Source organism: Oppia nitens, unplaced genomic scaffold (genome assembly GCF_028296485.1).
Source record: "Oppia nitens isolate AA-2021 unplaced genomic scaffold, nextdenovo-longstitch-racon4-pilon3 scaffold7_pilon_pilon_pilon, whole genome shotgun sequence".
In the NCBI taxonomy this organism is placed as follows: Eukaryota; Metazoa; Arthropoda; class Arachnida; order Sarcoptiformes; family Oppiidae; genus Oppia; species Oppia nitens.
Genome location: NW_026533251.1, coordinates 4,202,664 through 4,229,900, shown reverse-complemented (window position 1 = coordinate 4,229,900; position 27,237 = coordinate 4,202,664). Strand labels below are relative to the sequence as shown.

The window sequence follows — 27,237 nt, the reverse complement described above, 5'->3', positions numbered from 1 at the left end:
CAATTTTTCTAGATAGTTTGTTTTATTGTCAATTAATTTTTTTGTTTACTACTTTATTTGACTTATATATTAATATTTAAATCTATATCCTATTTTTTATATTAAAAGTAATGTACTAAATATAAACCTTTATTAAATATATTATTTTATAAATTATTACTATGTACTATTAGAAATAAATATAAAAATTATTAAATTACTATTTAATTGTTTTTACTAATAGTAATAGTGATCTAATAAATTTTTAATTTTATTACTACTAATAATAGTTTATTAGTTATTTTTCCACATATGATGATGAAATAATTTTGATAAACAAAATAATTAATTTTTACATTAATAATAATTTTGACATTTATTGGTATTATAATGATTTTATTTCTTATAATAATTATATTTCCTAATCAATAGAAAGTCATTATATTTCTATTCAACTATTATTATAATAATAAGTAATATATTTAATTAATACAATATATCAATTACTGTTTGTTAGAAAAAAAATTATTTCTATAAATAATATACAATTTATTGTTTAATTTGTGATTTGATAAAAATAACTTTATTTTTTTTTAAAAAATAGTATTCTATTAATAAGTATTAAATATTATAAGTATTAAGTTAATTGTAAAAATAATTTTATTATCTTAAATTAAGCAATTAAAGCAAAAATGATAATTAAAAAATTACATTTAATCAAATTTATACTAATATATCATCGCTGTTTTGGTATCTTATTTGGCGGACTAACCATTAGTTGTAATTCATTAAACAATATCCATATAAAACAATCAATTAAATTGAAATATTTTAGTTATTTTATTCTATTTGTTATAAATATTGTTAATATTTATAATTTAGTAATTTTTATCAAATTGTATAATATTTTAATTACAAACGAATCTTTGTTTAAATATTTTACTTATATTACAATAATAATATTATACATTAGACACAATACCTTATTGTATTTACTTAATTCAACAAATATTTATCGTTTAATTAAGCATATGTTTGAAAATTATGCTAATTATTTTATCAATAAACAATTACTCAATTATCATATTTGTATAGTAATCATCTGGGTTGTATTGCAAATATATGCATTACTATATTTTATTTATAAAATTTTCATAATTAAAAGCAGTATGCTACTAATTGTTTTACCGTTAGTATTAACAATGATAATACTGTACACATTTATATGTTTAGCATGTTCACTATTGTTAATTATTCAACATGTTGAAAATATTCTAATAAATGAGCTGGATAATTTCATAAATAATCCAAGTAAATAATATTTTTTTATTTTTATATTTCAAAATTTTTAATAATATAAAAATATTTTTTAAAAATATTTATTTTTTATTTAGATAATTTTACTAGACCCACTGATATAACTAGACTATTGATTAATTGTAAACAAACAATAAATAATCTAGGTAATAGTATTAAGTATATTAACAAAACTATTTCCTATGGACTGTGTGTTTATTTAGCAGATATAGTATCAGATATTATGTATAGTATATCTGTTGTTATAAATTTTAACAAAAGTAATACTAATGCCGAAATCTATATGATTTATAATTTTGAACTAATATTATGTATAACTACACTAATTATATTATGTTTGTTTGGCGATTCAATTCAACAAAAATTTCTATTAATTAATAATTTGGTCAATGATTTGAATACCCGAGTGATGACTGACTATGACTTTAGACAATGGATTGCATTGAAGGCTATGATTGGAAACACAGCGACAATGTGTCCGACAATCGGAGGGTTCGCTAAACTCAACAAATCAACACTTATTTCGGTATTTTATTTATTTTAATTATTTAAAAAATAAATACTAAATACTAGATAACTCTTGTTTTTTAGATATTTATATTCATACTAAATTATTCTGTGATTTTAGCACAAACTGCAAACAAAATACTTTAATTTTATATTTTACTCATATAATTGTTTTTTTTAATAAAATAGATACTATATATACTCAGATATTATTGTTTTCCAAAAAAAATAATTATAGACTAACTTTTATTTGATATAATAATAATTATATAGTTAAATATATAGTGTATTTAATATTATAATATTAACTCAAATGAACTAAGTCTAGTACAGTATTGTATATTTTTTAGTGTATTCCGTATATATTCAGTATTCAAATATTATTTTTAACTCATTTATCATTATATTTATTTATTTGTGTTTATAATATTACTATTATAATTTGTTATGTTATATAAGTTAAATTTATGTTAGACATTTTTAATAAAAACGTTATTACGTTTGATAAAACTATTTAACTATAATTTTAAAAAATATATACAAATAGCTGTATAGTAACTTATAAAGTGTATAATTTAATATTAGATTATATCAAACAACATTAACTATCTATTAAATAGTTACAGTGTATGTTCAGTACAAAAAAACATTGTAACCTTCAAACAAAATTACTTTCAATTAATTAATAAAACTTAATGTACTTAAATAAATGTCAAAAATATACTGTACATACAGTATATATATATATATAATATTATATACAGTAGAATATAAAGAAACTTTATTTTTACAACTTATTTAAAAAAACATCTTAATTATTTAGACACAAATAAATAAGTATTAAAAATATTTTTTATGTAATAAAGTATTATAATTTTCTTTTTAAAAATGTTTTATTTTAAAATGTTGTTATTAAAAAATATATTAGTTGTAACTGTAATAACATTAATAAATACTAAAACAACATCAACCAAAACAATTGACGTATCGACTACATCGGGAACTGTTAGAGGACATACCATACGTGTGCTCAACACTGATATATATGAGTTTCTTAACATACCATACGCTGAACCACCGGTCGGTTCACTTAGGTTTGCAAAACCCGTACCCATTCAGACACCAAAAACAGTAAGTTATTTAAAGAAAAAATAAATATTATTTATTAATAATTAAATATTATTTTTTAAAATAAAATAATAGTCTATTATTGATGGCACCAAAAATGGCAATTGTTGTGTACTGAGTGTCGATGAAAATACAAGAAAACAATACGAAATTGTCAATAATTATAAAGAAAGTGAAGACTGTCTAACACTAGTTGTTTGGACATCGGGTGTCGATACCGGTGCTAAACATGATGACGACCAGTTAAAGCCAGTACTGTTTCACATACACGGCGGTGGTCTCAGTACGGGTACGGCATACGATCCTATATTTAACGTATCAATTCAGTCAACATATGATATAGTTGTTGTGTCAATCAATTACCGATTGGGACCGTTTGGCTTTCTCTACGGTGGCGAACCGTCAGCACCGGGTAATGTTGGTTTCTATGATCAATTGCTGGCACTTCAATGGGTATACTATATATTGATAATATATTTTACTTACTTTGGCTAACAATTTTTCTAATTGCAAATTACAGGTTAGAGATAATATACAGCAGTTTGGTGGCGATAAAAATAAGATAACATTAATGGGCATCAGTGGCGGCAGTTGGTCCATATCGGCACAAATATTATCGCCGCTATCAAAGGGGTTATTTCAGAGGGCTATTATGCAAAGCGGTGCCGAACTATACAACAAAGACAGGCCTGTACTCAGTACTGAGGAAGGTCTGGAAAAAGCAAAAAATTTGGCCAAAAAAGTCGGTTGCGATCCGTATGACTATCACTGGTTAGACTGTATGCGTCAGGTCAGTGATGTTAATCTGTTTAGAGATGTGCCAGAAAACGGTGAATTTACTCTAATGACTTACCCGGTGTTTGGCACCGAGTTTTTGCCACAATTACCACAAAAAGCATTTAAAAATAATTTATACAATTCAGGTACTGTTATAGTATTCAATAACAAATAATGTATTTTTAATTAACAATAGTTTATTATTTTTTTGGGTATGCTCTGTACAGGTATTCAATTGATTGCCGGCATTACCCGTGATGAGGGTACGCTGATGGCAATCATGGAATATCCTCATATAATACAGGGAATATCATCGGTAGAAAGTTTCCGTAAATTACTTGACAAAGTCAACAATAGATTTCACAATTTAGATGTCAAACAATTAGAAGACTATTATCTCGATATTGATGTCATCGATCGGGAAAATCCGATTGTATTGCGCGACCAGTTTCTCAAACTATACGGTGATCTTGCAATGTCGTGTCCAACATATAGATTTGCTAAACACATGGTCCAGGATATTGCCGGTGCCGACAATGATGTATACTTTTATTTGTTTAACTATACAACCAATCAGGGAGTTATTGGCGAACTTATGACTCAATGGTTTACCGATATTGTACCGCACGGTGCGGATATTGATTTGACTTTTGGCGATCCGCTTAGATATCCGAACCTCTATAAAGAATTAGACTATGATTTTACTCTAGATTTGTTGAAAATATGGACCAATTTTATTAAATACGGGTATTGTATTGATTGTGCATTATATTTGTATAAATAAGTTTTATAACAAAAAATTATTTATTTATTAATTTACTAAATAGTATATTACCGGTTATTAATAACTTTTTAAAAAATATTTTTTCTATTTTATTTATTAATTTATTAGTAAACCATCTAATGATTGGCCCAAATTTGATATCAATAACTTGAAAGTTAGAGAATTAAATCCACACAACAGTGAAGCACGTGTTTTGGACAACCTTTTTGAGCGCACGTGCGATGGTGTTTGGAGTAACTATTTTTGAGCACAAAAAAACAAACATTAATAACCATTACTTACATTAAATACTAATTAAAAATATTGAATTATTTTTTTTAAATATGTTATTATTAAAAATAAATAATAAATATCTATCGTTATTAAAATATTTAATACACTAATATAAATTGAAAACAATATTCATTTTTAAAAGTAACAATAAAATTTATTAGAAATATATTTTATAAAACAGGTAAACATTACTATAATATATTTTATAATACTATAATATAATACAGTAAATATTGATATAAAATAAATATTAATGAATAGTATAGTTACTATACTATAGTATATAGTAAAACAAATGACCTTGATAAAAATATTTTATATAATTTCCAGTGCAAATAAAAAAAATATACAGTATAATGCACTATTATTAAATTGATTTATAGTAAATTTATAAGGATACAAAATGTAAACACTAATATACTATAAAGTAATACAAGAATACTAATAATAAACAATTTTTATCTGATTATTAAACATTTATTGACTTTAAATCAAATATACAATAGTATATAAATTAATTTTTATTTAAATTAATAATATTTAATATATTTTAATGATAAAATAATTGTTTAAAATATTTTTAAAAATATTAATTTATGAGATACTTTAAAAATAATACTATAGTAATCAATGTTAATTTTTTAACAAAACAAAACAATACTGAACATTTATCAAATTTTGCAAAGTTTGGGTATTTATTTATTTATTTTAATAGTATAGTATTATACTTTTTATTGAGATTATTATATATATTTTTTAATAATAGTAATCCCCATAAAAATTGGCCAAAACTTTTCTGATTATAATAATAATAATAATAATAATAATGTTATAAATGTTAGAAATTGATCACAGAATAACATGACACGTGTTTTAAAAATCCATTTTTTACAGCACGTGTGACAGTGTTTGGGACTATTATTTCTTAAATAAACGTTTAGTTTTTATTATTAATAATTTTATTAAAAATGCAACTTTATATATATTACATAGATGAATAAGTTTGTTAATTTAAATAACACAAAAGTAAATATTTTAATAGTTTTAAATATTAGATAATAAACAACAAAAACTTTTAATAATATGTCCATTTTTTCATAACAAAAATATTTTTAAAAATTAATTATTATCTGAGCTGGATTAATTTAATCAATGATTTGTACTTGTGAAACGAAAGTTTTATATATATATATTAAAAATAAGAGAAAGAGAAAAAAAATAAAAAAATTTATTGCTTTATATTTTAGAAAGTAGTAAAAAGTAGTATTAAACTTAAAAATAAAAAAGAAAAAGATTAAAGTTGGACATAATAGATGTTTTTATGGTTAAAAAAATCAAAATTTATAGTTTTATTTTTTAGTAAAATCTAAGTTAACATAGAAAAGGCTAGAAAAAAGATTTATTGTTATGTTTAAAGAAAAAGACATTTAAGAAAAAGAAAAATGAAAATTAATTTTTTATAGTTATGAGACTGACTGTTGGCTCTAACCAATAGTTAGCTTAAAAAAACTATGTTTTTGAAAGTAGCCAATAATTTAGTATTTTTTACTCATGTTTTGTACGAGTTTTTTCATAATGAAAAAATATTTTTCAAAAAAGGTTGTATTTTTCACTCACTTCTAATTTTGTTGCGTTACTATTCAGACGTTTATTTTATGTCAAAATTCCTAATATTGATTTTTTCTTACATAAAATCTAGTATTTGTTTTTTGAGTTGATTAAAAATCAAAGTGTTTTTAAACAGTTATGTAAAACAGAATTGCTATTTGAAAATCAAAAATTGTTTTAATGTAATTGATGCAAACATATCTTAACATTGAAAAGTGTCGAACAATTGATGCAAACATATCTTAACATTGAAAAGTGTCGAACAAGTACTGCAGATATTACATAAAGTCGTCACATATTGAGATCACGGAAATCAGCCGACACCGATCGAAATTGTTGGTCAGCCGCCATCGATCGAAATTGTTGGTCAACCGCCGCCATCAAAACATCTGGTCAGTCGCCGCGGGTCAGAAGATAGAGACCAATTTGGACGTTTAAAAATAAACTTGTGACGAGTCTAGGTCAGAGTTCTTGGGTGTATTGTTGAGTCAGGTATGCAATAAATGTTTCAAATTACATAATTTTGTTAAATTCATTGATTATTATTATTACGTGACTATATATATATCATCAGTGTGACATTGCTTGCGTGTTCGAGTTTCATTGACATCTTACTTGTTGTTATGTAATCATAACATCGAATAAGATGCACTATAGTGATGTGATACCATTGCTCCCTCAATGAAACATTTAGGGCCAAATCCTCTTTTGAAATTTATCTGAAGTGTAATGATAGTAGTTATTTCATGAAATGAGTTGGTCGTATAAATTCGATCTGATTATAGAAATTAGTATCGTAATTAATGAGATCATTCTATATATGATACGTCGAATGTTTAGACAAATTTGATGTTATATTAAACCCCTACCTAATATTTTGGGAAATGTTGAAAATAGCCCGCGTGGAAAGATTAAATTATTTATTAATAAATATTTATTGATAAATAGTTATGAATTAAATGTTAATACATTGATGATCGAATGAATGAAAAACTCGTTGTATGAAAGTTAAATGAATGGGGAAGCAATAATTGTCATAGACAATTAATTGCTTTAATTTAGAATTAAAACTACTTTATTTGACATTCATTTGTCAGTATCGTAGAGAAGGGATGGGACCTAGTTAGTACTCATTAAGTAATGATCAATTTTAAAATTTAATTTCCATGCCGAGCCCAAATAACTGAGACGACAACAGTACCTTACAACACGTGTTATCCCCCACGGTCATTGTATAGTCATCCAACCACATCAATATAACAAAAACATTTCTAAATGTAAGTCAACATTTAAATTCCTATCCGTGTCACTTGTGATGATATCAAATGATTTGAAAGCTGTTATTGAAAACTCATTTCATAAAATAAAATAAAAAATTAAACAATCATTTATTATATTAAACAAAATTATAATATAAAATATAATTTTCTATATTATATTAATGTTTTTTAAATAAAAGTTTTCTAAAACAATCAAAAATCTCATTTATTAAAAGTTAATAAATTTATTTCAAAAATAATAATTAACTAAATGTTTTTTTACATATTATTTATTTTATGATTAAACAAAAATACTATTTTATTATTTGATAAACTAATTAAATTATTCATTAAAGTCTTATTCATTAAATATATTGTAAACATTAATTTGATTGTTTTGTTGACTATATTTTTGATTATTTCGAAATATTTTATAAATGTTTATTTATTAAAATTATTTTCTTTTAAATTTCAAGTATTAAATTATATATTTGTCCATTAGTTTAATTTTTTTATTTATAATAATTATAGTTTTAGTTAAATTAATTGATAAACTTAATGTACTCAAATTTTTTTTTGATTTACTTGAAAACCTTGACTATTGTATGTTAATTTATAAAAAAAAATTTGAATGTACAACTTTTAAATTTTTGATGTATATTAATTTATTAAAATTTAATGTACTATTATAGGTTGGTTTAAAAATATGAATTAATATTTTATAATAAAATTAAAGTTTTATATAAGTTTATTAAATATTTATAAAATTATACTTGCTGAAACAATTTATCTAAATATGTGTATAAAATTATTTATATTAAGCTATTTAGTCAATCAAATAGTAAGTACAGATAGTAGCAAATCATCACTGGATGTAATCACCAGTTCGGGTGTAGTGCGGGGACAGACACTTCATATACTTAACAAAAATGTCAACCAATATCTGAATATACCGTTTGCCGAACCACCGGTCGGTAGGTTAAGGTTTGCCAAACCTGAGCCATTAAAAGTACCTAAAACTGTATGTATATATATATATATAATATATACTGTATATTAAGTTTTATATTTGCATTAATAAATAAATAAGTTTTTATGTTATTTTACATAATGTATGTATTAGGATATTATTGACGGCACAAAACTAGGCAATAGTTGCATACAAAGCACAGAACCAGGATTTGAGGAAATATTTGGTGGACTTGCGCTTAATGAGGACTGTTTGGTGCTTAACGTGTGGTCACCAAATGGTAATAATGCTAATACCGGTGATAATAACCAGCTTAAGCCGGTAATGTTTTGGATATATGGCGGCGGACTATCAATGGGATCCATATTTCAAAACATTTATAACGCGTCAGCATTGGCCGCCAGCGGTGATGTGGTAATAGTTGCGGCTAACTATCGTCTCGGAACACTTGACTTTCTATACGGTGCCGATAATAGTGCACCGGGAAATGTAGGACTATATGACCAACTGTTGGCACTCAAATGGGTCAGAGATAACGTTCATGCATTTGGCGGAGACAGGGATCAGATTACTATATTTGGCGAATCAGCCGGCAGTTGGTCCGTATCGGCGCACATATTGTCGCCGCTATCTAGAGGTCTATTTCGTAGAGCTATTATGCATAGCGGCTCAGTTATGTTCAAAAAGGATCGGCCTATTATCGATACAGTAGAAGCATTGGAAAAAGCTAAACACAGGACCAGTCAATTAGGATGCGATCCATACGGCTATCATTTGTTGGACTGTTTGAGAAATATTACTGATCCAACTGTATTCATGAATCCGTCTACCAATGATATGACCGTTTCTTTAGTTTATCCCGTAATTGGTACTGAATTTTTGCCACAATTACCACAAAAAGCATTTGAACTGGGTCAGGTTAATACAGGTATAATTTCAAATTTTTAAATTATATTTTTTAAAATTATTCATTTAAATTACAATTATTTAAATAAATATCCAGATATTGATCTAATGGCCGGTACGACAACACACGAGGGTTTAGCAATGGCATTGATGTGGTTCCCCGAAACTATTACCGGCAAACAGTTTACTGAGGATTTATTTGGTACTATTGTTGATAAATTTAATCAAATGTTTCATAACTTGGATAAGGATAGCCTAATTAAACACTATCTGAGCAATATTACTAATGACAACGACAATGTAGTACAGGCCATGCGTATAGCACTGGGCGATTTGTTTGGCGATATACTTATGGTGTGTCCAACGTATGAGTTTACCAAACAGTTTGCCCAGACTAGTAATAATAATAATAATAATAATAATTTATACTATAGTATTATCAATTACAATATAAATCGGAAAATAATATATTTGTATCATTTGATAAGGCACTGGCACTCGATGCCAGTATTATACATCATGGATGTGATATTGAATTTATATTTGGCATACCTCTACTTAAACCGATAGGTTATAGCGAACTGGACTATGATTTTAGTCTACATGTAATGCAATTGATTACTAATTTTGCTAAATATGGGTATTTATATTTCTCTCTCTCTCTCTCTCTCTCTCTCTCTTTCTGAGTGTGTGTGTATTTTATACTTAATTATATATAAATTGAAAATTATTTTATTAGTAAACCAGACAATGAATGGCCACAATTGTTGGACAACAGTATAGATAATGCAATCAAAGTACGTGTACTGACACGTGTTGTTGAAAATCCATTTGCCAGCACGTGTGACGGTGTTTGGAATAATTATTTTTAAAATAAACCGTTTTTAATTTTTATTATTAACGCGCTAACAACAAACGTGTGCCATCGGCACAAATCCATGTATACCTTTGAATCCTAAAGTGTGCCGTCGGCACAGAGCAAATCAACCAATCAGAATTGATCGAATAAAATTTAAACTATAGTTGATTTTAAAAATTTATCCATATGTTAATAAAGATTTATTTTATGTATGTCTTTAATAAGCAATTATAAAATATGTTTAAATTTTTTCATTTATACTTAGTCACAAATTATAAAATGGGAAAAAATAGCTGAAGATGGTGATAATTAGATCCAATTATCATCTAATGGTAAAAATAGCTGAAGATGATGATAATTAGATCCAATTATCATCTAATGGTAAAAATAGCTGGAAATACTAATAGCAAATGTATAATTTTAGATCACAAGCTGATTTTACCATTAGATGATAATATGATCTATTCCTCAACTTCTTAAGCTGATTTTACCATTAAATGATAATATGATCTATTCCTCAACTTCTTAAGCTGATTTTACCATTAAATGATAATATGATCTATTCCTCAACTTCTTAAGCTGATTTTACCATTAAATGATAATATGATCTATTCCTCAACTTCTTAAGCTGATTTTACCATTAAATGATAATATGATCTATTCCTCAACTTCTTAAGCTGATTTTACCATTAGATTATGCTTATGGGTTTTGCTAGTATGAGTTAACAATTTATTAATGACTGTGAAACCGTTAAACAATTTAAATTATTTCTAAATTTTGATTGGTTTAGTATTAATTCAATATCGCGAGCTATAATAATCGGGAGCTAAGGGTAAAAATAGCTATATTTTACAGGTCTAAGAGCGTTAATTAAATTTTATTAAAAAAATACAACTTTACACAATATGAAATAAGTTTGTTTAATTAAATATTTTAAAAATAACTAAATAAATTTATAAATATAATAAACAAATGAATATTTTATAAATTATTAATACAATATAAAAAGTTTAATATTTAAATATAAAACAAACTAAAAACTTTAGATTAGCAAACTATATATATATATATATATTGTATTTGTATATTGGGTATTTTTGTTTTGTTTTTAACTTAATAATTAACATTTTAAAATAATTATTTGTTTTTTAGTAAAAAAAGACACTAATTGGCAAAATATAAATTATTGTTAAACTTCAGTAAAGATAACAACAATATTACAAAAAATAATATGATTTGTCACGTGTTTAAAACCAATTAGCCGTCACGTGTTTTTTGCACTAATATTTTTTGTTAACTAATTTAAAGTTTTAGAAAATAATTTTTTTTTTAAATTAACTATAAATTATCATTTTATTAATTGCAAAACTTTTACTTTAATAAAATTGCACACTCATAGCAAATAAACAAACAAATATGATGCACGTATTATTTATTAAAATAAATAATTAGAAAATTAAGTTATCATTTATTATGCTATACTTAATAAAATTTGCAAATAATTAATTAGTAATTTATAAATATATTTTATATTAATGTTTGTTTCATACAATTTTTTTGAAAAATAACCGAAAATCTCATGTATTAACATTAAAAGTTAATACTTTTTATTCATACAAATAATTAACAAATGTTTTATTTTGTCGTATGATTTAATTTATGATAAAACAAAAATATTATTTATAATATAAAGTTAAATCTTAATAATCTAATTGCAAAATTTAGTCAATTAACTAAAATGCAAAATCATATTACTTTAAAACATAATAAAACAATAGAAATAAACCAGTGATAATGCTATAAAGCATTTATATAAACAAACTTTGACGCCATAAGATTATCTGTTTGCATCATCATAATTAAAACCAGTTGAGAATGCTAGAAAGCATTATCCAAAAACAAATTTTTATCGTGTAAATTATTTCTTATTGTCATATTATAAACAAAATATTTATTCTTGATACCCAATAGTCCATATGAGTCATATTATTAAATTATTAATTGACAATGTTCATGACAAAGTATTTTATTAAAACAATATATTTATGGTGATGCAATATTAATGCAAAATTAATTTTTTATAAAGATTTATCCACCATTTTATATAAAAATAATATATTGTTATAACTTAATGTTTTAATTAACTACATTTAGATATTTAACTTAAATTTTAACAACTAAAATTCATTTTTTAATTTATCCGTTACTGAAGAAATATCGAAATTTTGATTTCTATACCTTATTTTTGATGCTTTATTCAAATCTAAACTTTAAAATTATTAACTAACTATTTACTTATATTAACTATTTTTTTTGTATTTTGGCCACTATTTTCTGTATGTTCCTGAAAAGATAACAAAATTTTAATGATTATATTTATATATTATTTTTCATGTTCTAACTGAATCTGAAATAAAATTGTTAACGGACACACTCAAAAACGCTCGTAAGATTTCAGTAAACAAAACTTTTTAAAAGTTTGTTTGAAAATTATTATATACAGTATATATATAACTAATTAATTTTTATAGTTTACTAATATAAAATTTTTTAATATAGAGTTTTTTATAAGTAATTATTAGAAGATTTCTAACAACTTTATTTGATAATAAAAACTAAATTATATTTAATTAAATTAATTAAGTTATTGATTAATATGTTATTAATTAAATATATTGTTAACATTAATTTGATAGTTTTGTTTTCATTAAATTTTTTTAATACAATTATTTGTATTGATTTGTCTCTGTTATTAGGAAATCATAATTATGTCATACAATTGTATTCACATTTTCTAGTATCCAATGTTAGCTATGAATGCAAACAAGTGATCGACTATTTGGTCAGACATCCCAACGATATGACAGCACTTAAATGTAATTAAATAATTAATTAAAATAAATAAAATATAATTATCATTTTTTATATAAATATATTATCAGTATAATGTATTTTTTAAATCATCAATTTATCAGTGATTGATTCAAGTGCTGTCATCGGCTCCGGTATTATTGAAGGAAATTTGAATTTTATGGGACAATACAGTGAATGTATTGGCAATAGTGCCGACATTATTATTGACAAACAATTACATAAATTCAATTCACAGTATTGTACACTCAATATAGATGTAAATCAAATTGTTTATTAATATTAATATTATTTTATTATAGCAATTATTTATTATTCCTATAATCTCAATTATTATTATTTTTTTGTAATAGTTTTTCAACAATCAATCACTGCATCCATTAATTGGTATTTGTTTTCCTCAATCATGCAATTCAAACGATTTGCAAACAATTTTTCAATCATGTAATTAATTTATATTAATGATAAAAATACTACTAAAAACAAAAATCTATATATATATATATATACTGTATATATATTCTGTATATATACTGTATATATACTGTATATATATATGGTAAATATAACGTATATATACCGTATATATACTGTGTATATATACAGTATTTAAAAATAAATATTATTTGTCTTCTTATATATTAGTTTTTATTAAATCTGATATTAATTTTTCGATAAAACATTGTACTAATGGTGCTTATAGTCCACTAAAGTGGTATCACATAATTATTATGTAAGTATTATATTATATCAACAACAACAACAAATAAAAAAATTTAAATAATACTTTAGTACTACTAAAGACATTTAATATAGTTGATCTATAATGTTATAATAATAGTAAATTTAAAAAACTACTTTTATAAATATAGTATATATTAATAAAAATTATTTAATATTTCTATACTTATATATATATATATATATTAATAGTTGCTGTTTTGTTTCAATTGCCATTTTAATAATAATCGGTACAATAATTGATTGTTCAAAATACTGTCAAAAAGATAAATGTAAATTATTATTAATTTTTTTAAAATTATTTATTTTAATATATAATATTAATACTTTTTTTAAATTTAATAATTTAAAAAAAAATTTATTGTTAGCATTGAATTCAACAAACAAATGGATACAATCTTTGGTTGCATTTTCATTGTACACAAATACGAGACAATTAGTAACAGTTGGAAACCAATCAATAAATACAATCAATTGTTTTCATGGCTTACGTGTTATCAGTTTAATAATTGTAATAACATATCATACAATTGATGCATATACAACAAATTGTAAGTTTATTATTTTTCTATTTTAACTAAAAATTTTGCTTTAATTCAAACATTAACTACTATGGGTTGTTAAAATTTAATAGATTTTTTTTTTAAAAATCTATCATTCAGTTAATAATATAAATTAAAAGTATTAAAATCATAGTATTTTAACCGCAAACAAAAACTATTGATTATTAAAAAATAAATTATGCTTTAATAAAAAAATACTAAAAAATATTCTCATATTTTTGACAGTAATTTTTTATATGATTATAAAAAATTAAAAAATATTATTATCGTTTTATTAAAACTAATTAATATAAAAATATTAATTTTAAAATCAACTATTATAGCTTCAAATAGTATAGAAATAATACCAATGTATTCATCAATTGCAATGCAATTTATACTGAATGGTATGCTTTGGATTGATATATTTTTCCTGTTATCGGGATTCCTGTGTGCGTACAGTGTTTTACGTGAAGTCAAACAAACATCTGTTCGTAAATATGCCGGAAATATCTTATGGAAAATAATTCATCGCTATATTAGACTTACGCCGTCAGTGTTGGCAATCATTGGTTTCTCATTACTAGTGGAAGTGATGTCTTCGTCTCCGTTTTGGTTTATATTTGTTGACAATAATAAGTCGTGTCTAAAGAATTGGTGGAAAACTATACTTTATTTAACTAATATTCAGTTTAATAATAATAACGAAAAAGTATGAAAATAATATTAATAATAATAATCATAAATATCAAGATTTTTTTTTTAATTATTTAATTATTCAATAATATTCTTTTATTTTAGTATTATTTTTAGTATAATTTAAACAATTATTTTAATATTTTAGTGTTTGGGTCATACGTGGTATTTGTCAGCCGATATGCAAATGTTTATAGTGTCACCCATTTTCATAATACTATTGACGTGCAATGATATTAGGTATTATATTATATAATATTTAAAAAAACAATAAATTATATAAATATATCATATAATATGAAAAAATATTAATTTTAATTTTTATAATTAATGTAAAAATACATATAGAAAACAATATTTAGGTATTGCTATAAATATTTTGGCAATTATAGCATCATGGACAATTAGTGCTCATATATTAGCTAAAAATGAATCAACATCCACTGCTGATTTTAGATTTTTTATGTATGAATATATTAATTATTTAGTTTAAAATAATTTTAATTAAAAAAAATAATTAAACAGTTAATTAATTGATTAACTATAGTAAAGATGTGAAAATAATTGACTATTTGTTTGCATCCTATTGTCGTATACCTGCCTATTGTATTGGTATATTAATGGCGTATATCTATAATAAATTTGGAAAATTAAACATCAATTGGGTTTAAGTCACTTTATATTTAATTAATTAATATTAATTAATTGAGAAAAAAATATTATTTTTTTTATATTATAGACAACTAATATACTATTATGGATATTATGTATTGTCATAAATTTGGTAAACATTTTATCAACATATTTCTGGTTTTCAGGCTATAGTTATCACAATTTTGGTTTTCTATTATATGGTACTATTAGTCACACCGTTTGGTCAATATGTTGGGCATACATGCTGTATGCCTGTGCCATTGGACAGGGAGGTATTGTTAATCGGGTACTTTCATGGTCAGCATTGATACCATTGAGTCGATTATCCTATCAAGGATATTTGATTCAATCTGTATTAATATTTATTATATTAGCAAGTTTACCCCTACCATCATATAGTAACTCCATTAATCTGGTAATTATTTGTTAAAATTAAAAAAAAATCTAATTTATAATTTATCGTTTGTAAAGTAAATAATGTATATAAATAATTACAACAAAATTTTTACTTTTTAAACTAAAATATTTTTGTTTCTTTGTTTGTTTTAGTTTATGACAATTATATCAATAACTGTACTCAACTTTTTTATAAGTTATTTAACTTATATTATGTTTGAAATACCAATTGGTAAAATTGAAAGTATTATTAAAAGAAAATAAAAAAAAATTTTTATAAATATAAATATTTAGAGGTATATATAAAAAAAATATTTATTTATTTATTTGCTACAGTAGTATTTAAACATACAGTATATAGATATATATTATAGTACAAACAAATAATATAAGTATTGTAATTTATATAATTTATCACTATTTAATTATTTATATATCAAATAATAATTGATTTCTTATATATATTAATAAAATTATTTAGCAAAATATAGCTTAAAAATTGATTGATTTTACTTATTTGTAATACAAATCTTGTTATTATTAAAAAATATTAGTTATTTTTTAAGTATCCCATTTAAATATTTATATAAAGTTATTTTACAAAAATGTATCACATGTTTATGTGAGAAATATTTTCTAATAATTAACATTATTTTTAGGACTTAGTTTTTACACCAAAACTATTGTATTATTTAACAACAAAAATTATAAGGGATTTCTTTAATAAAAATATTGAAAAACTTAAAAATTATATATTTTAATATATTTGTTTGTTAAGTGTTTTAATGTATGTTTTAGAATATAATGAATTTTAAAAAAATTATAGAATTAACTAATTATAGTTAAATTTACATATATTTAGTTTACTGTTAATCAGTATTAGTATTAATATGTTTGGCAATAATATTATATATCTAATTAGTATTATTAATTTTTATAAGTTTTGTTAAATAGTTTATTTAAAACATTTAAAAGTTTTCTTAACACTTTATTTGATAATTAATAAAATATGGAACAAAAAAATAGGGCAAATAAAATAAAATAAATTTTTACAATCTAAACATGTATTGAATATATTATAATTGGTATAATAACTAATTATTGATATAATCAATGACAATGCTATTCTACTTTTTTTTAAAAAAAAACTTTAATTTTTTTTTGTTAATTTTTTTCACAATCAAATAAAATTTTGAATAGTTAAATAAAGAAAAAATCAATTTGAAAAACAAAAATATTTGTCACATTTATTATTAACTTATTAGTTTAGTTAAGTTTTTGATAAAATTTTTTTATCATTTTGTAAAAATAATTTATCTAATAATTAATGTCAAATCCAAAATTAAAAGTACTATTTCTACCGATTAACGGTACGGGTCATGTAAACGCTTCTATAGCATTGGCACAGGTGCTCATCAAAGCCGGACACGAGTGTACGTTTGCGGTCTATGGCAACGAATGGATGGGCAAACTAGAGCCGTATGGTATCAATGAAATTGTTTGGTTAGAAAAAGACAAATTGGACGCCAAAAGCTGGGGTTTGTATTTTAAACAAATAGGTATTTTAGGACCAATAGATCCATCGGAAAAGTCGGTGATACTATTGAAAGATCAAAAACATAATATCTATAATTTTCAACAACAACTTGAGATCAATGTTCAACAAACTATAGAAGAGGTTCGACCAGATATTATACTATGCGATCATTTTTTATCCATAATATCGGTGATGAAGTCGGGAATTCCGTGGGTATTGGTTTGCAGTTGTAATCCACTAGTACTCAAACGGGACGATAGATTACCACCGGCTTTTTCCGGTTTGTTTAAACTAAACTAATTTATATACAGTATATATATATATAATATATATATTTAAAAAAGAGATTTATTACTAAATTATATTAACACAAAGTCAAGTTATATACAAATTGTATATTAAACTGTTTAATGAATTCATTCAAAACATAAAGTTAACTTGTGGCAAATTATCAGAAAAAAACTAATTATTTATTATTTAAAAAATACTATGCAATATTAAAGTGTATTTAGATAATTTATCAAATTAACTATATATATACTCAATAGTTTTTTTTTGTTTTTGTCCCATTGATACAAATAAGTTAATTAATGTTATTATTGTTATAATTATTAAACTAATTATTTTGGTTAATAAATAGGTTTACCGACAAACGGACCCATTAGTGAGTGGCAAACATTTAATAATTTTTATAAAGAGGGCATTCAAGAGATGTGGCAAATGTTGAATGATATACAAGTGGCCAATGGTTTCCCGCAATTAAACGAAAGATCATTAATTAATGAATCAAAATATCTGAATATATACGGCTATCCATTGGAATTGGATTATCTGGACATAAGACCACTGCCCGACAATTGGTATCGTTTTGATAACTTTTTACGAAATGATAAACATTTACGATTTGAATTACCGGAACAATTGCGGGACAAACCGGGAAAACTTATATATTTTTCGTTGGGTTCAATGGGCGGCGCAGACGTTGATAATATGAAACGTTTGGTCGATATTCTGGCAAAATCTAAGCACAGATTTATTGTATCGAAAGGACCGTTAGCTGATGAATACGATCTACCAGACAATATGTGGGGTAAGGATAGTCTACCTCAAGTCAATATCTTGCCATTAGTTGATTTGGTTATAACTCACGGCGGAAACAATACTATTACCGAAATGTTTGCCTTTGGAAAGCCTATGATAGTTATACCACTGTTTAGCGATCAGTACGATAACGCACAGAGAGTCCATGAAAAAGGTTATGGTATACGACTCGATGCCTACAAATGCACTGAAGAGGAACTGTTGACTTCAATTGAAAATATATTAAACGATAAACTGTTGTCTGAAAAATTGGCTAAAATATCCAAAAGAATTCTTAATGAAAATAGTTTAACAAAATTACCGCAAATTTTGGAAAATTTAGTTAAAAAATATGTTTCAACTAATAATAATAATAATGATAATAGTGTTGTAGATAACTATTAAGAAACATTATATTTATTAAATATTATGAGTTTTCAACTTTATTATTAATTTTAAAAATAGATATAAATAGATATATAGATATTTTATTCGGAATAAAATAAAAACTAATATATTTCAAAAAATTATTAACTATATTTTTTAGATTTATTAATTTTATAAACTATTTTGTTTTCAATATCAATAAAATTATATAATATTAACATAAATAATATTTTAAAATCTATTTATTACAAAAACAGCTAAACATTATTAGTTTAGTTTTTAAATGCTTTACATTAATTTGTTAAGCAATACTTTACTATACTATTACTGTTCAATTGTAAATTTTGTTAATCATTTAAATTTATCAATGTTACAATGGGGGGGATGCAAGAAATCTTACCCCTTTATGAGATTTTTCTATTGTATTTTACCTAAAGAAAAAATAAATATACAATAATATAAAAGTTTCAAAATGTCAAAAATAATATTTAATAAATGTCTTTATATTTGAATACTCATGTTGACTATACATTATTAGTTACATTGTATCAATTTATATATCTTTTATGACATATCATATAAAATCATATGTATTTATTAGTATTAGTTAATTTTGTTAAATAAAATAGAAAATAATTTAATAAATATATTTATTTTTTAAAAATTTATAACAAAATAAATATATTAATTAAAGTTTTATTTCTTGTCAAAAATGCTTATAAATAGTTTAAATTATTTATGCATAGTAGTATACATAGCACTTGACACGCGATTTAATCCTCCTATAGTTTTAATCCTTTAATCCCCTACTAATCCTCTTATCAGTTAATCCGATCAGTCCGTGCGTAAAAGTTATGAATAAAATAGTACTACTACATGTAGTAGTAGTACTATTGACCATTCATAAATTATGTAAATGTGTAAAAGTGATGTTATGCAATATGTCACGTGACATATTGCATCACAAGAAATTAAAATGATTTTTTAATTGTGCGTCTATTTTTTTTATTAATTAATTATTTTTTATTTTATTAAATATTAATAAAGTTAAATACATATAAATAAAAGTTAATTACAATTAAGTTTAATATAATTATTAAAATAATTTAAAAATATAGTTAATAAATTATTAGTGTTATTAATAGAATTAACACCAGTTAATATTAATTTTCCATTTTGTGTTACTGTTATTTTACCACTACTGTTAAAATTAATACGCATGTGTGGAAATAACTCTAAATCATAATTAACTAATATATTACAATTAATTAAATAATTATAAAAATTAATAAGACTAATATTATTATTTAAAATATAAAATGATGCAATGTTTGTAGTGACAATGTTTTGAGGTTTAATAGTATATCCAAGTTTTTGTATCATTCGAGCTGTCTTTCTTAAAGCCATCCTTCCGTCTGATTGAGAGTTAGCGCCAATACATACAAGTTTTCCGGTGTCGTGAATCATAACTGTTGCTTTAGGATTTCGTAATTTCATAACAACACGAATAAAATATTTGTTTTGATAAATGCAATTATTTAAATTATTAGTTATTAATTTTAAGTCTAAATATATAGGGTAAACACTTAAATCACAAGTCATAGAAACATTTGTTATTTTAGCCATTATTTAGTATTTTGAAATTTATTAAAACGTTTCTTAAACGTTTTATTAATCTCTTTCTTAGCTGAAGGTTTATTATTAGATGGTATGGTTATAGTTGGTTGTTCATCTATGTCCATAGGTTCTTCTGTTGAAAGAGATTGAGTTACTGTTGATTCGACTGAAGGTGTAGTATTTGGTATGTTTTTTGGTTGTTGTCCAAAGTCGATGAGTGTTGACAATATTTTGTTTTTCCACTGATGCAATAGTTGAACTTCATTGTAGTTAAAGACAAATAAATTATCTTTAGTTGGTGTTTGTTGGTAAACACAAATCAAGTCATAAACTATTTGGTAATACAGCTTTGATTTATCTGTTTTAAAAACAGATGATTGTCTATGTTTAATACACAATTGACTAATAAACCAAAAGAATTCTTTACATTTGAAACACAGACCACCAGGTTGTAATTGGTTACTATAATAATCACGGATTTGAATAAACTTTTCATATGCGTTTTGATGGACAATAGCATATATACCGAGTTCTCTATGGTAATCTGTAGATCTAGAAATAATAATATTAAAATCTAAGTCAACTCGCTGAGGCATTGTAAACTAATAAAGTATAGTTTGCTACTAGACTACTGCTATACTTTTACTGGTATGAAAGGAGTGTGCGCATAAACCGGTTATTAATGTTGATGCAATCTAACTGGTTTAAACCGGTTTATTAATGTTGACGCAATCACATGATTTCAAAACCTGATTTAATTATTAACGCTTTGATGATTTGTTATAAAAGAGAGATGATATGATAACTCATTATACAGTTTACTTTACTCTCTTTGACTATTAATATCATTATTACAACAAGATAAGCAAAATGGGTTTAACAGAGAAATATTTTCAAGTATTTTCAAAATTTTTTCACGAAAAGTTTCTGTATTCACATGAATATGTGGTTCGTGTTGTAGAAAGTGAATACAATGGTGAAATTACCAAATATGTGGATATACGTAAAACATACATTGAAAATGACGAGAGAAGATTCACAAAGATTGGCGTCTGTTTGGAAATGAATGAGTTTAAGGAATTAGTGCCATACCTCGAAGCTCAAAATGGCCGTCCTATCATTGATCAGGTGAAACAAAGACTCATCAATTTTGATAAAACCAAATATGGTTTTGCATTACGTCTTCGGAATAAGAAAGCAGAACAAAATTTGTTTCTGTGTGAAGATGACCTCAAGAAACTATTATTGTATAAAAATGAAATATTGTCATATTAATGTATTATTATTTAACTATTTATTATTTAAAAAATAAAATAAAAACGATAAAACAAAACAAAAACAAAAAATTAATTCCAAAAATAGATGCACAACTAATATACAAATAATTTATTATGATGTAACATATCACGTGACATATTGCATCACAATTAATTAAAAAACAATAACATGTGGTATGTAAGCATACTAGTGCTATTATAACCAATAGGAATGTGTTAATATGACGTCATTGTCTTTAAAGAGTGTTCATTGGTTATAACAGTAATGTATTTAATTAATGTTGATGCAATAATAAAGTATATAAAGCATAGTAGTGCACACTATACTAATAGATACCAAATTTATAACGTTTTGTTAACATTGAATTATAATTATAAATAATATAATAATTATATGTGATTTACAATGGCCTCTGGCAATGAAGCTATTTTTAGTAAAATAGAAGATAGAATACAATCATTTAATAACCCTGAATGGATTAACACTGTTGATTGGACACGTGATTACAGGAAGTTTGCTTTGGCTGGATTTTATTCAATTGGATATTTAGATTACGTTAAATGCTTTAGTTGTGATGGACGTTTGTGCTCATGGACACCAGTTGATGATCCATGGATCGAACACGCAAAGCATTACCCTCATTGTGACTATCTTAGAGCACAGAAATGTCAAAGTTTTATAACAACTTGTCGAGAAATGTATTATGAAAGACCTGTTGTAAATGTAGAAATGTTATTTGAGTACACGTACTCATCACCGCATCCTCCATTGGATGTTCAAACACAACCAACTGTTGAAATACAACAAAGTCATCAACAGAATAATAAAATGCTTTGTAAGATATGCTATGAAAATGTAATGGAAGTGGTGTTTCTACCTTGTGCACATCAGATATCGTGTATAAGATGTAGTCAGCGTTTGCTCAAATGTCCTTATTGTAGAGCTAATGTTACAAAAAGATTAAAGTATTTATATGTTAATATTATAAAAGTGAGTATGAATTAAATATAATAATATTAAATATATTAAAAGTTTGATTATTTTTAGGTTATTTCTAATAATGGAATTAAATATAAAATATAGTAAAATATTTTATAGTTATTGTAATCCAAAATCAACCTCTACATATGTTTTAGTTATACGTATTATTAATGATACAATAAAAAATTTAACATATGTGGATATACGTAAAGCATATAATGAAAATATATATACAAAATTTACCAAAGAAGGCGTATGTCTAAGTAAAAAAGAGTTTATTATGTTATTACCATATTTAGAAAAAAGAAGAAAATTCATACAATTTGGCACTAAGTATCGAAAAATAAAATTTGAAAATGTTATTGGTGGAAATAAAATAAGTGTGATTAAAGTGGATAAAAATGAATGTAATAATTTAATACTATATGAATATGAATTATCTAACTTATTATTTTATAAGAAAGATATTATTTATCATCTAAATTAAAATGTATTGAATAAAAATAAATAAAAATAGATAAAAATAAATAAAAATAAAAAAAAATAATAAATAAATATAATCAAAAAATAGGTGCACAATTAAACATAAACAAAAATAAATTAAATAAAAACATAAATAACACTTAAAAATCATTGTTGAGCGCACAAAGAGTACTGCCCTCTTTGGCCCTGCCAATGCCCCTTATTTGTTCCGTAGAACACGGCGGGAGTTAGTTCCGTATATTATCTATTTAATATCTATTAGTTAAACTAAATAACCAATCCCATAGTAGCATACATTTCACTTCAGCACATCTAAGAATATTAATATTAGGAACCAATCTATTATGAAAATGACATGCTATTGGTATCTTAGTGTAAAGTTTTTTTAATCTACAAGTACTAGGACATTGTAGAACATTTAGATCTACAAATGGGATATCCAAAATAATTAATAGATCTTTTAATTGTTGGTTTTTTATACCCAAATATATTTTAGTATCAGTTTTTACTTTATTATATAATATAGCTATAATCTGTAACGGATCATGTGTATCGTTAAATTTAATTTCATTGTTAGAAGTGCGCATAGACATGCCTAACAAATTATTAGCAATATATAAATTAGTAATCCTATCTTTAACAGTCATATCAACAAACTTTAAGTTAGTCTCACATAAAACATTTTGTTTAAATGTATGTGATATAATAGATATCTCTCTCGGATAAAACTCTTTATCCATATAAAAACCTTGTGCATCCATAATAGCACATATTTTATTTGCAAAGTATGGTCTATCTTTGAACTCCATTATAGGTCTAGTTTTTTAATCATAAATGATAAATCTCTAAATGTATTTAATGGGTATCCCTCTTCTATAAAAAATCTTTCAATCTTATGTTTATACATATTAGCAATGTCTGCTAACGTTTTATTAATCATAATTGTATCTGTGATGACTATTAAAAATTTTTCATCATATATAATCTTTATTTGTTTATATATTCTATAATAATCGTTAAAAGATTTATATACTTTAGATAAACGACAATCACAGATTACGTAATAATCTGGCAATACTGTCGTTAATATTAGGAGAAAAGCTAAAGACACTCCTAAACGATTCAAATGTTCCGCCATTAAAAAAGTTTGTTAAAAAATAAATACAGTATAATCCGCAGGTATCTGAAAATACACTTTGAAAATTTATAGTATTATAATAATAACCATGTGTTATATTATCTTTTATAAACTTTAATATATCTGTATGTAGGGGTTGAATACCAAATGAATCAAAATAAACAATATCACCATTGATCGACTTATATATTGTAACCCAATGTTCTCCTGGTAAAGATGAACTATCTGTGTTTATAATTATACCCGTACCTAAAGGTATAGTATTTGGTAATAAATCTCTAGGGTAAGTACCGTAATATATGTCACAATTTCTAAAATAATGGTTAATCTCTAATGTATTCATGGAAAATCTTTAATAGCAAAACGGGAATTTTGGATTTCAATTAGATTATCGTATTCACAAAATATAATTGCAGTTACAGTCTCTTTTATTGGATGAGCAAACTTTAATTCTATTCGTAAATTACCTCTACTTAACGGAGAAACATATCCACTTTTAGCTACACCATCTGATAAATCAGGTGTGAAATTAAATCCGAATATAGTAAAACCTTCAGCATATTCATCTCTAGTAATATCTATACTCGTTTCATGTCTTATTTGATTAGCTGTTTCAAATAATCCGAAATATTCACGCATATATTTTTTAGTGTTAAAATCTGGAGTGTAAGGTCTATGCGGATATTGAGTTCCATCAACATAGCAGGCTATATGTCTTATACTATAATTTTTAAAATAAAACGGATTCAAATTATAAACACCGTTATATGCTTCATTGTTGACAAATGCAACATATATTTTTCTAGGAATTACACCATTTACTACATTATTTAAATAACAATCCAATGTATCTTTAGCTATAATTGATGTCTTTACTTCTTTTCTTGTAATAAAATATCTAGCATTAGTTTTTTCTAGTGCTTTATTATGTGCAATTACCACTTGAGGACTTAATATAGATCTGTGCATAAATAATCTGACATCCATAATCTCAACCTTAGGTAATAATGTTTTATCATATATTAAATAAAAGTTAGGATCATTAGGATATATTTTTATATTGAGACTGACGCCTCCTAGTAATGACTTTACTTGAGAACTAAGATCAATATGTAGATTTCCATACATTTCAATCTCACACCCTTCATCTAAAGTGTCACCAATAGGTCTGATTCGCTGGCTTCTTATTTCATTTACATTGTCCATAGGGTATTCATCCTTGTGCCATAAAGCAGTCTGTAAATGGGTTTGCCTAGCTTCTGGAGTACTATTTAACAATGTATCCATATATGCCACATAAGGATAATTTACTGATGTTGATGATACAGATGTTTGACCAATTACTACATCTATTTGTTTAATAAATGAATGTAATAAATAATTTACTGGAGATATTAGTTTCCAGTCATCTGCTTTTATATCTGGAGTTTTAGATACAGTAGATTTTTGCAACTTTATTTTTAAACATAGATATATTTCACTTTTACTGAGATTAATATATTCATTAAGACCAGTGTGTACTTCAAACTCAATAGTGTTTGTTGATTGGTTTAATGAACTGATTGGGCGGTGTTCAGTTTGTACATCACGTTCAATCATAAGTTGAGTGGGTGGCACACCAAAAATATCCAACTCTGGTAATGTCATTAAAGACGAGAGCTCATGTATTGTAGTCATATTTAATACTTTAATATCTTTTTTAGGTGTCTTACGTCTTCTATAAGATTTTTTAGGTTTAGTTTTTTGTTTTTTCTTAGTTTTTTGTACACTTTTTTTACGTTTACGTTTACGACCCAAACCTTTTTGCTTTTTTGCGTTATTAAGTTTATCTTTAACGTCTGTTATGACAGAATCAGCTGTGCGTATCAACTGGTTAGCACCTGCTTCTTTAAATGATTTACCAGATAATACGTCACCACCAAAATTATTAAAAGCCTCCCATCCTTTACTGGCTACGTACTTTAAGGCTGGTTTTAAATGTTTTAATATCTTTCCAAATATACCGTTTCCGGATTGATATCTATGACCTGCATAAGTAACAATACCAGACCCTGCTTGGTTCATATAGTATTGTATATATGGATTATCCATGTTTATTTTTTAATAAAATGTAACGTTATAGCTATTCTACCAAATTTAAATGGTATTTTCATACCACTATCATCTTCTATAACAATTTCAATTGTTTCAAATTGATTAAGTCTAACTGGTCTGTATTGCGGTTTTTCATATGTTAAATGTATAGTTTCACCAAATTTATACTTTCGCGGAACTTCAATTACTCTCAATAAGTTAGCAAATGAATTATTAACAATTGATGGATATACAATGTCAGTGTATAAATATAGAGAATGAAAACCACCATATATTTCAACAGGATGAAAAGCCTTTATACTATCTTTATTTTCTATGCCGTTAAATACAACATCAGATAAGTTATTATTTACGTAATAATAATTAAGAGATTG

General features: G+C 24.3%; 4 protein-coding genes across 4 annotated transcripts; all 4 read left to right on the top strand.

Moving 5' to 3' along the window:
- The first annotated feature begins 1,705 nt into the window (after window positions 1-1,705).
- On the top strand, window positions 1,706-4,740 carry LOC128963745 (cholinesterase 1-like). The gene is made up of 6 exons (XM_054310258.1): window positions 1,706-1,822; window positions 2,761-2,934; window positions 3,007-3,384; window positions 3,452-3,854; window positions 3,936-4,455; window positions 4,601-4,740. The coding sequence occupies exons 1-6, from the start codon at window positions 1,706-1,708 to the stop codon at window positions 4,737-4,739; spliced, it is 1,731 nt and encodes a 576-aa protein (XP_054166233.1). The 3' UTR covers window position 4,740.
- Window positions 4,741-5,758: 1,018 nt separating this feature from the next.
- LOC128963744 (cholinesterase-like) lies at window positions 5,759-10,380 on the top strand. The gene is made up of 6 exons (XM_054310257.1): window positions 5,759-5,766; window positions 8,455-8,653; window positions 8,756-9,530; window positions 9,606-9,862; window positions 9,997-10,148; window positions 10,248-10,380. Exons 1-6 carry the CDS (start codon window positions 5,759-5,761, stop codon window positions 10,378-10,380), a joined length of 1,524 nt encoding a protein of 507 aa, XP_054166232.1.
- Window positions 10,381-13,121: 2,741 nt separating this feature from the next.
- On the top strand, window positions 13,122-16,302 carry LOC128963742 (nose resistant to fluoxetine protein 6-like). The gene is made up of 9 exons (XM_054310256.1): window positions 13,122-13,244; window positions 13,344-13,498; window positions 13,593-13,683; window positions 14,349-14,531; window positions 14,867-15,234; window positions 15,367-15,458; window positions 15,567-15,683; window positions 15,766-15,883; window positions 15,958-16,302. Exons 1-9 carry the CDS (start codon window positions 13,229-13,231, stop codon window positions 16,300-16,302), a joined length of 1,485 nt encoding a protein of 494 aa, XP_054166231.1. The 5' UTR covers window positions 13,122-13,228.
- Window positions 16,303-17,595: 1,293 nt separating this feature from the next.
- On the top strand, window positions 17,596-20,121 carry LOC128963741 (NDP-glycosyltransferase YjiC-like). The gene is made up of 3 exons (XM_054310255.1): window positions 17,596-18,085; window positions 18,446-19,192; window positions 20,111-20,121. Exons 1-3 carry the CDS (start codon window positions 17,596-17,598, stop codon window positions 20,119-20,121), a joined length of 1,248 nt encoding a protein of 415 aa, XP_054166230.1.
- Window positions 20,122-27,237: the final 7,116 nt, after the last annotated feature.

Bases quoted from the DNA above. Each gene is read 5' to 3' on its own strand.
- LOC128963744 (XM_054310257.1), top strand. The intron at 8,654-8,755 runs GTATGTATATAT...TGTATGTATTAG, and splicing joins CATTAAAAGTACCTAAAACT to GATATTATTGACGGCACAAA. The intron at 9,863-9,996 runs GTGTGTCCAACG...TCATTTGATAAG, and splicing joins TGTTTGGCGATATACTTATG to GCACTGGCACTCGATGCCAG.
- LOC128963741 (XM_054310255.1), top strand. From the start codon at position 17,596: ATGTCAAATCCAAAATTAAAAGTACTATTTCTACCGATTAACGGTACG. The intron at 18,086-18,445 runs GTTTGTTTAAAC...GTTAATAAATAG, and splicing joins ATTACCACCGGCTTTTTCCG to GTTTACCGACAAACGGACCC.
- LOC128963742 (XM_054310256.1), top strand. The intron at 13,684-14,348 runs GTAATTAATTTA...ATTTATTGTTAG, and splicing joins GCAAACAATTTTTCAATCAT to CATTGAATTCAACAAACAAA. The intron at 15,459-15,566 runs GTATTATATTAT...AAATACATATAG, and splicing joins TTGACGTGCAATGATATTAG to AAAACAATATTTAGGTATTG.
- LOC128963745 (XM_054310258.1), top strand. From the start codon at position 1,706: ATGACTGACTATGACTTTAGACAATGGATTGCATTGAAGGCTATGATT. The intron at 2,935-3,006 runs GTAAGTTATTTA...ATAAAATAATAG, and splicing joins CCATTCAGACACCAAAAACA to TCTATTATTGATGGCACCAA. The intron at 3,385-3,451 runs GTATACTATATA...TGCAAATTACAG, and splicing joins AATTGCTGGCACTTCAATGG to GTTAGAGATAATATACAGCA.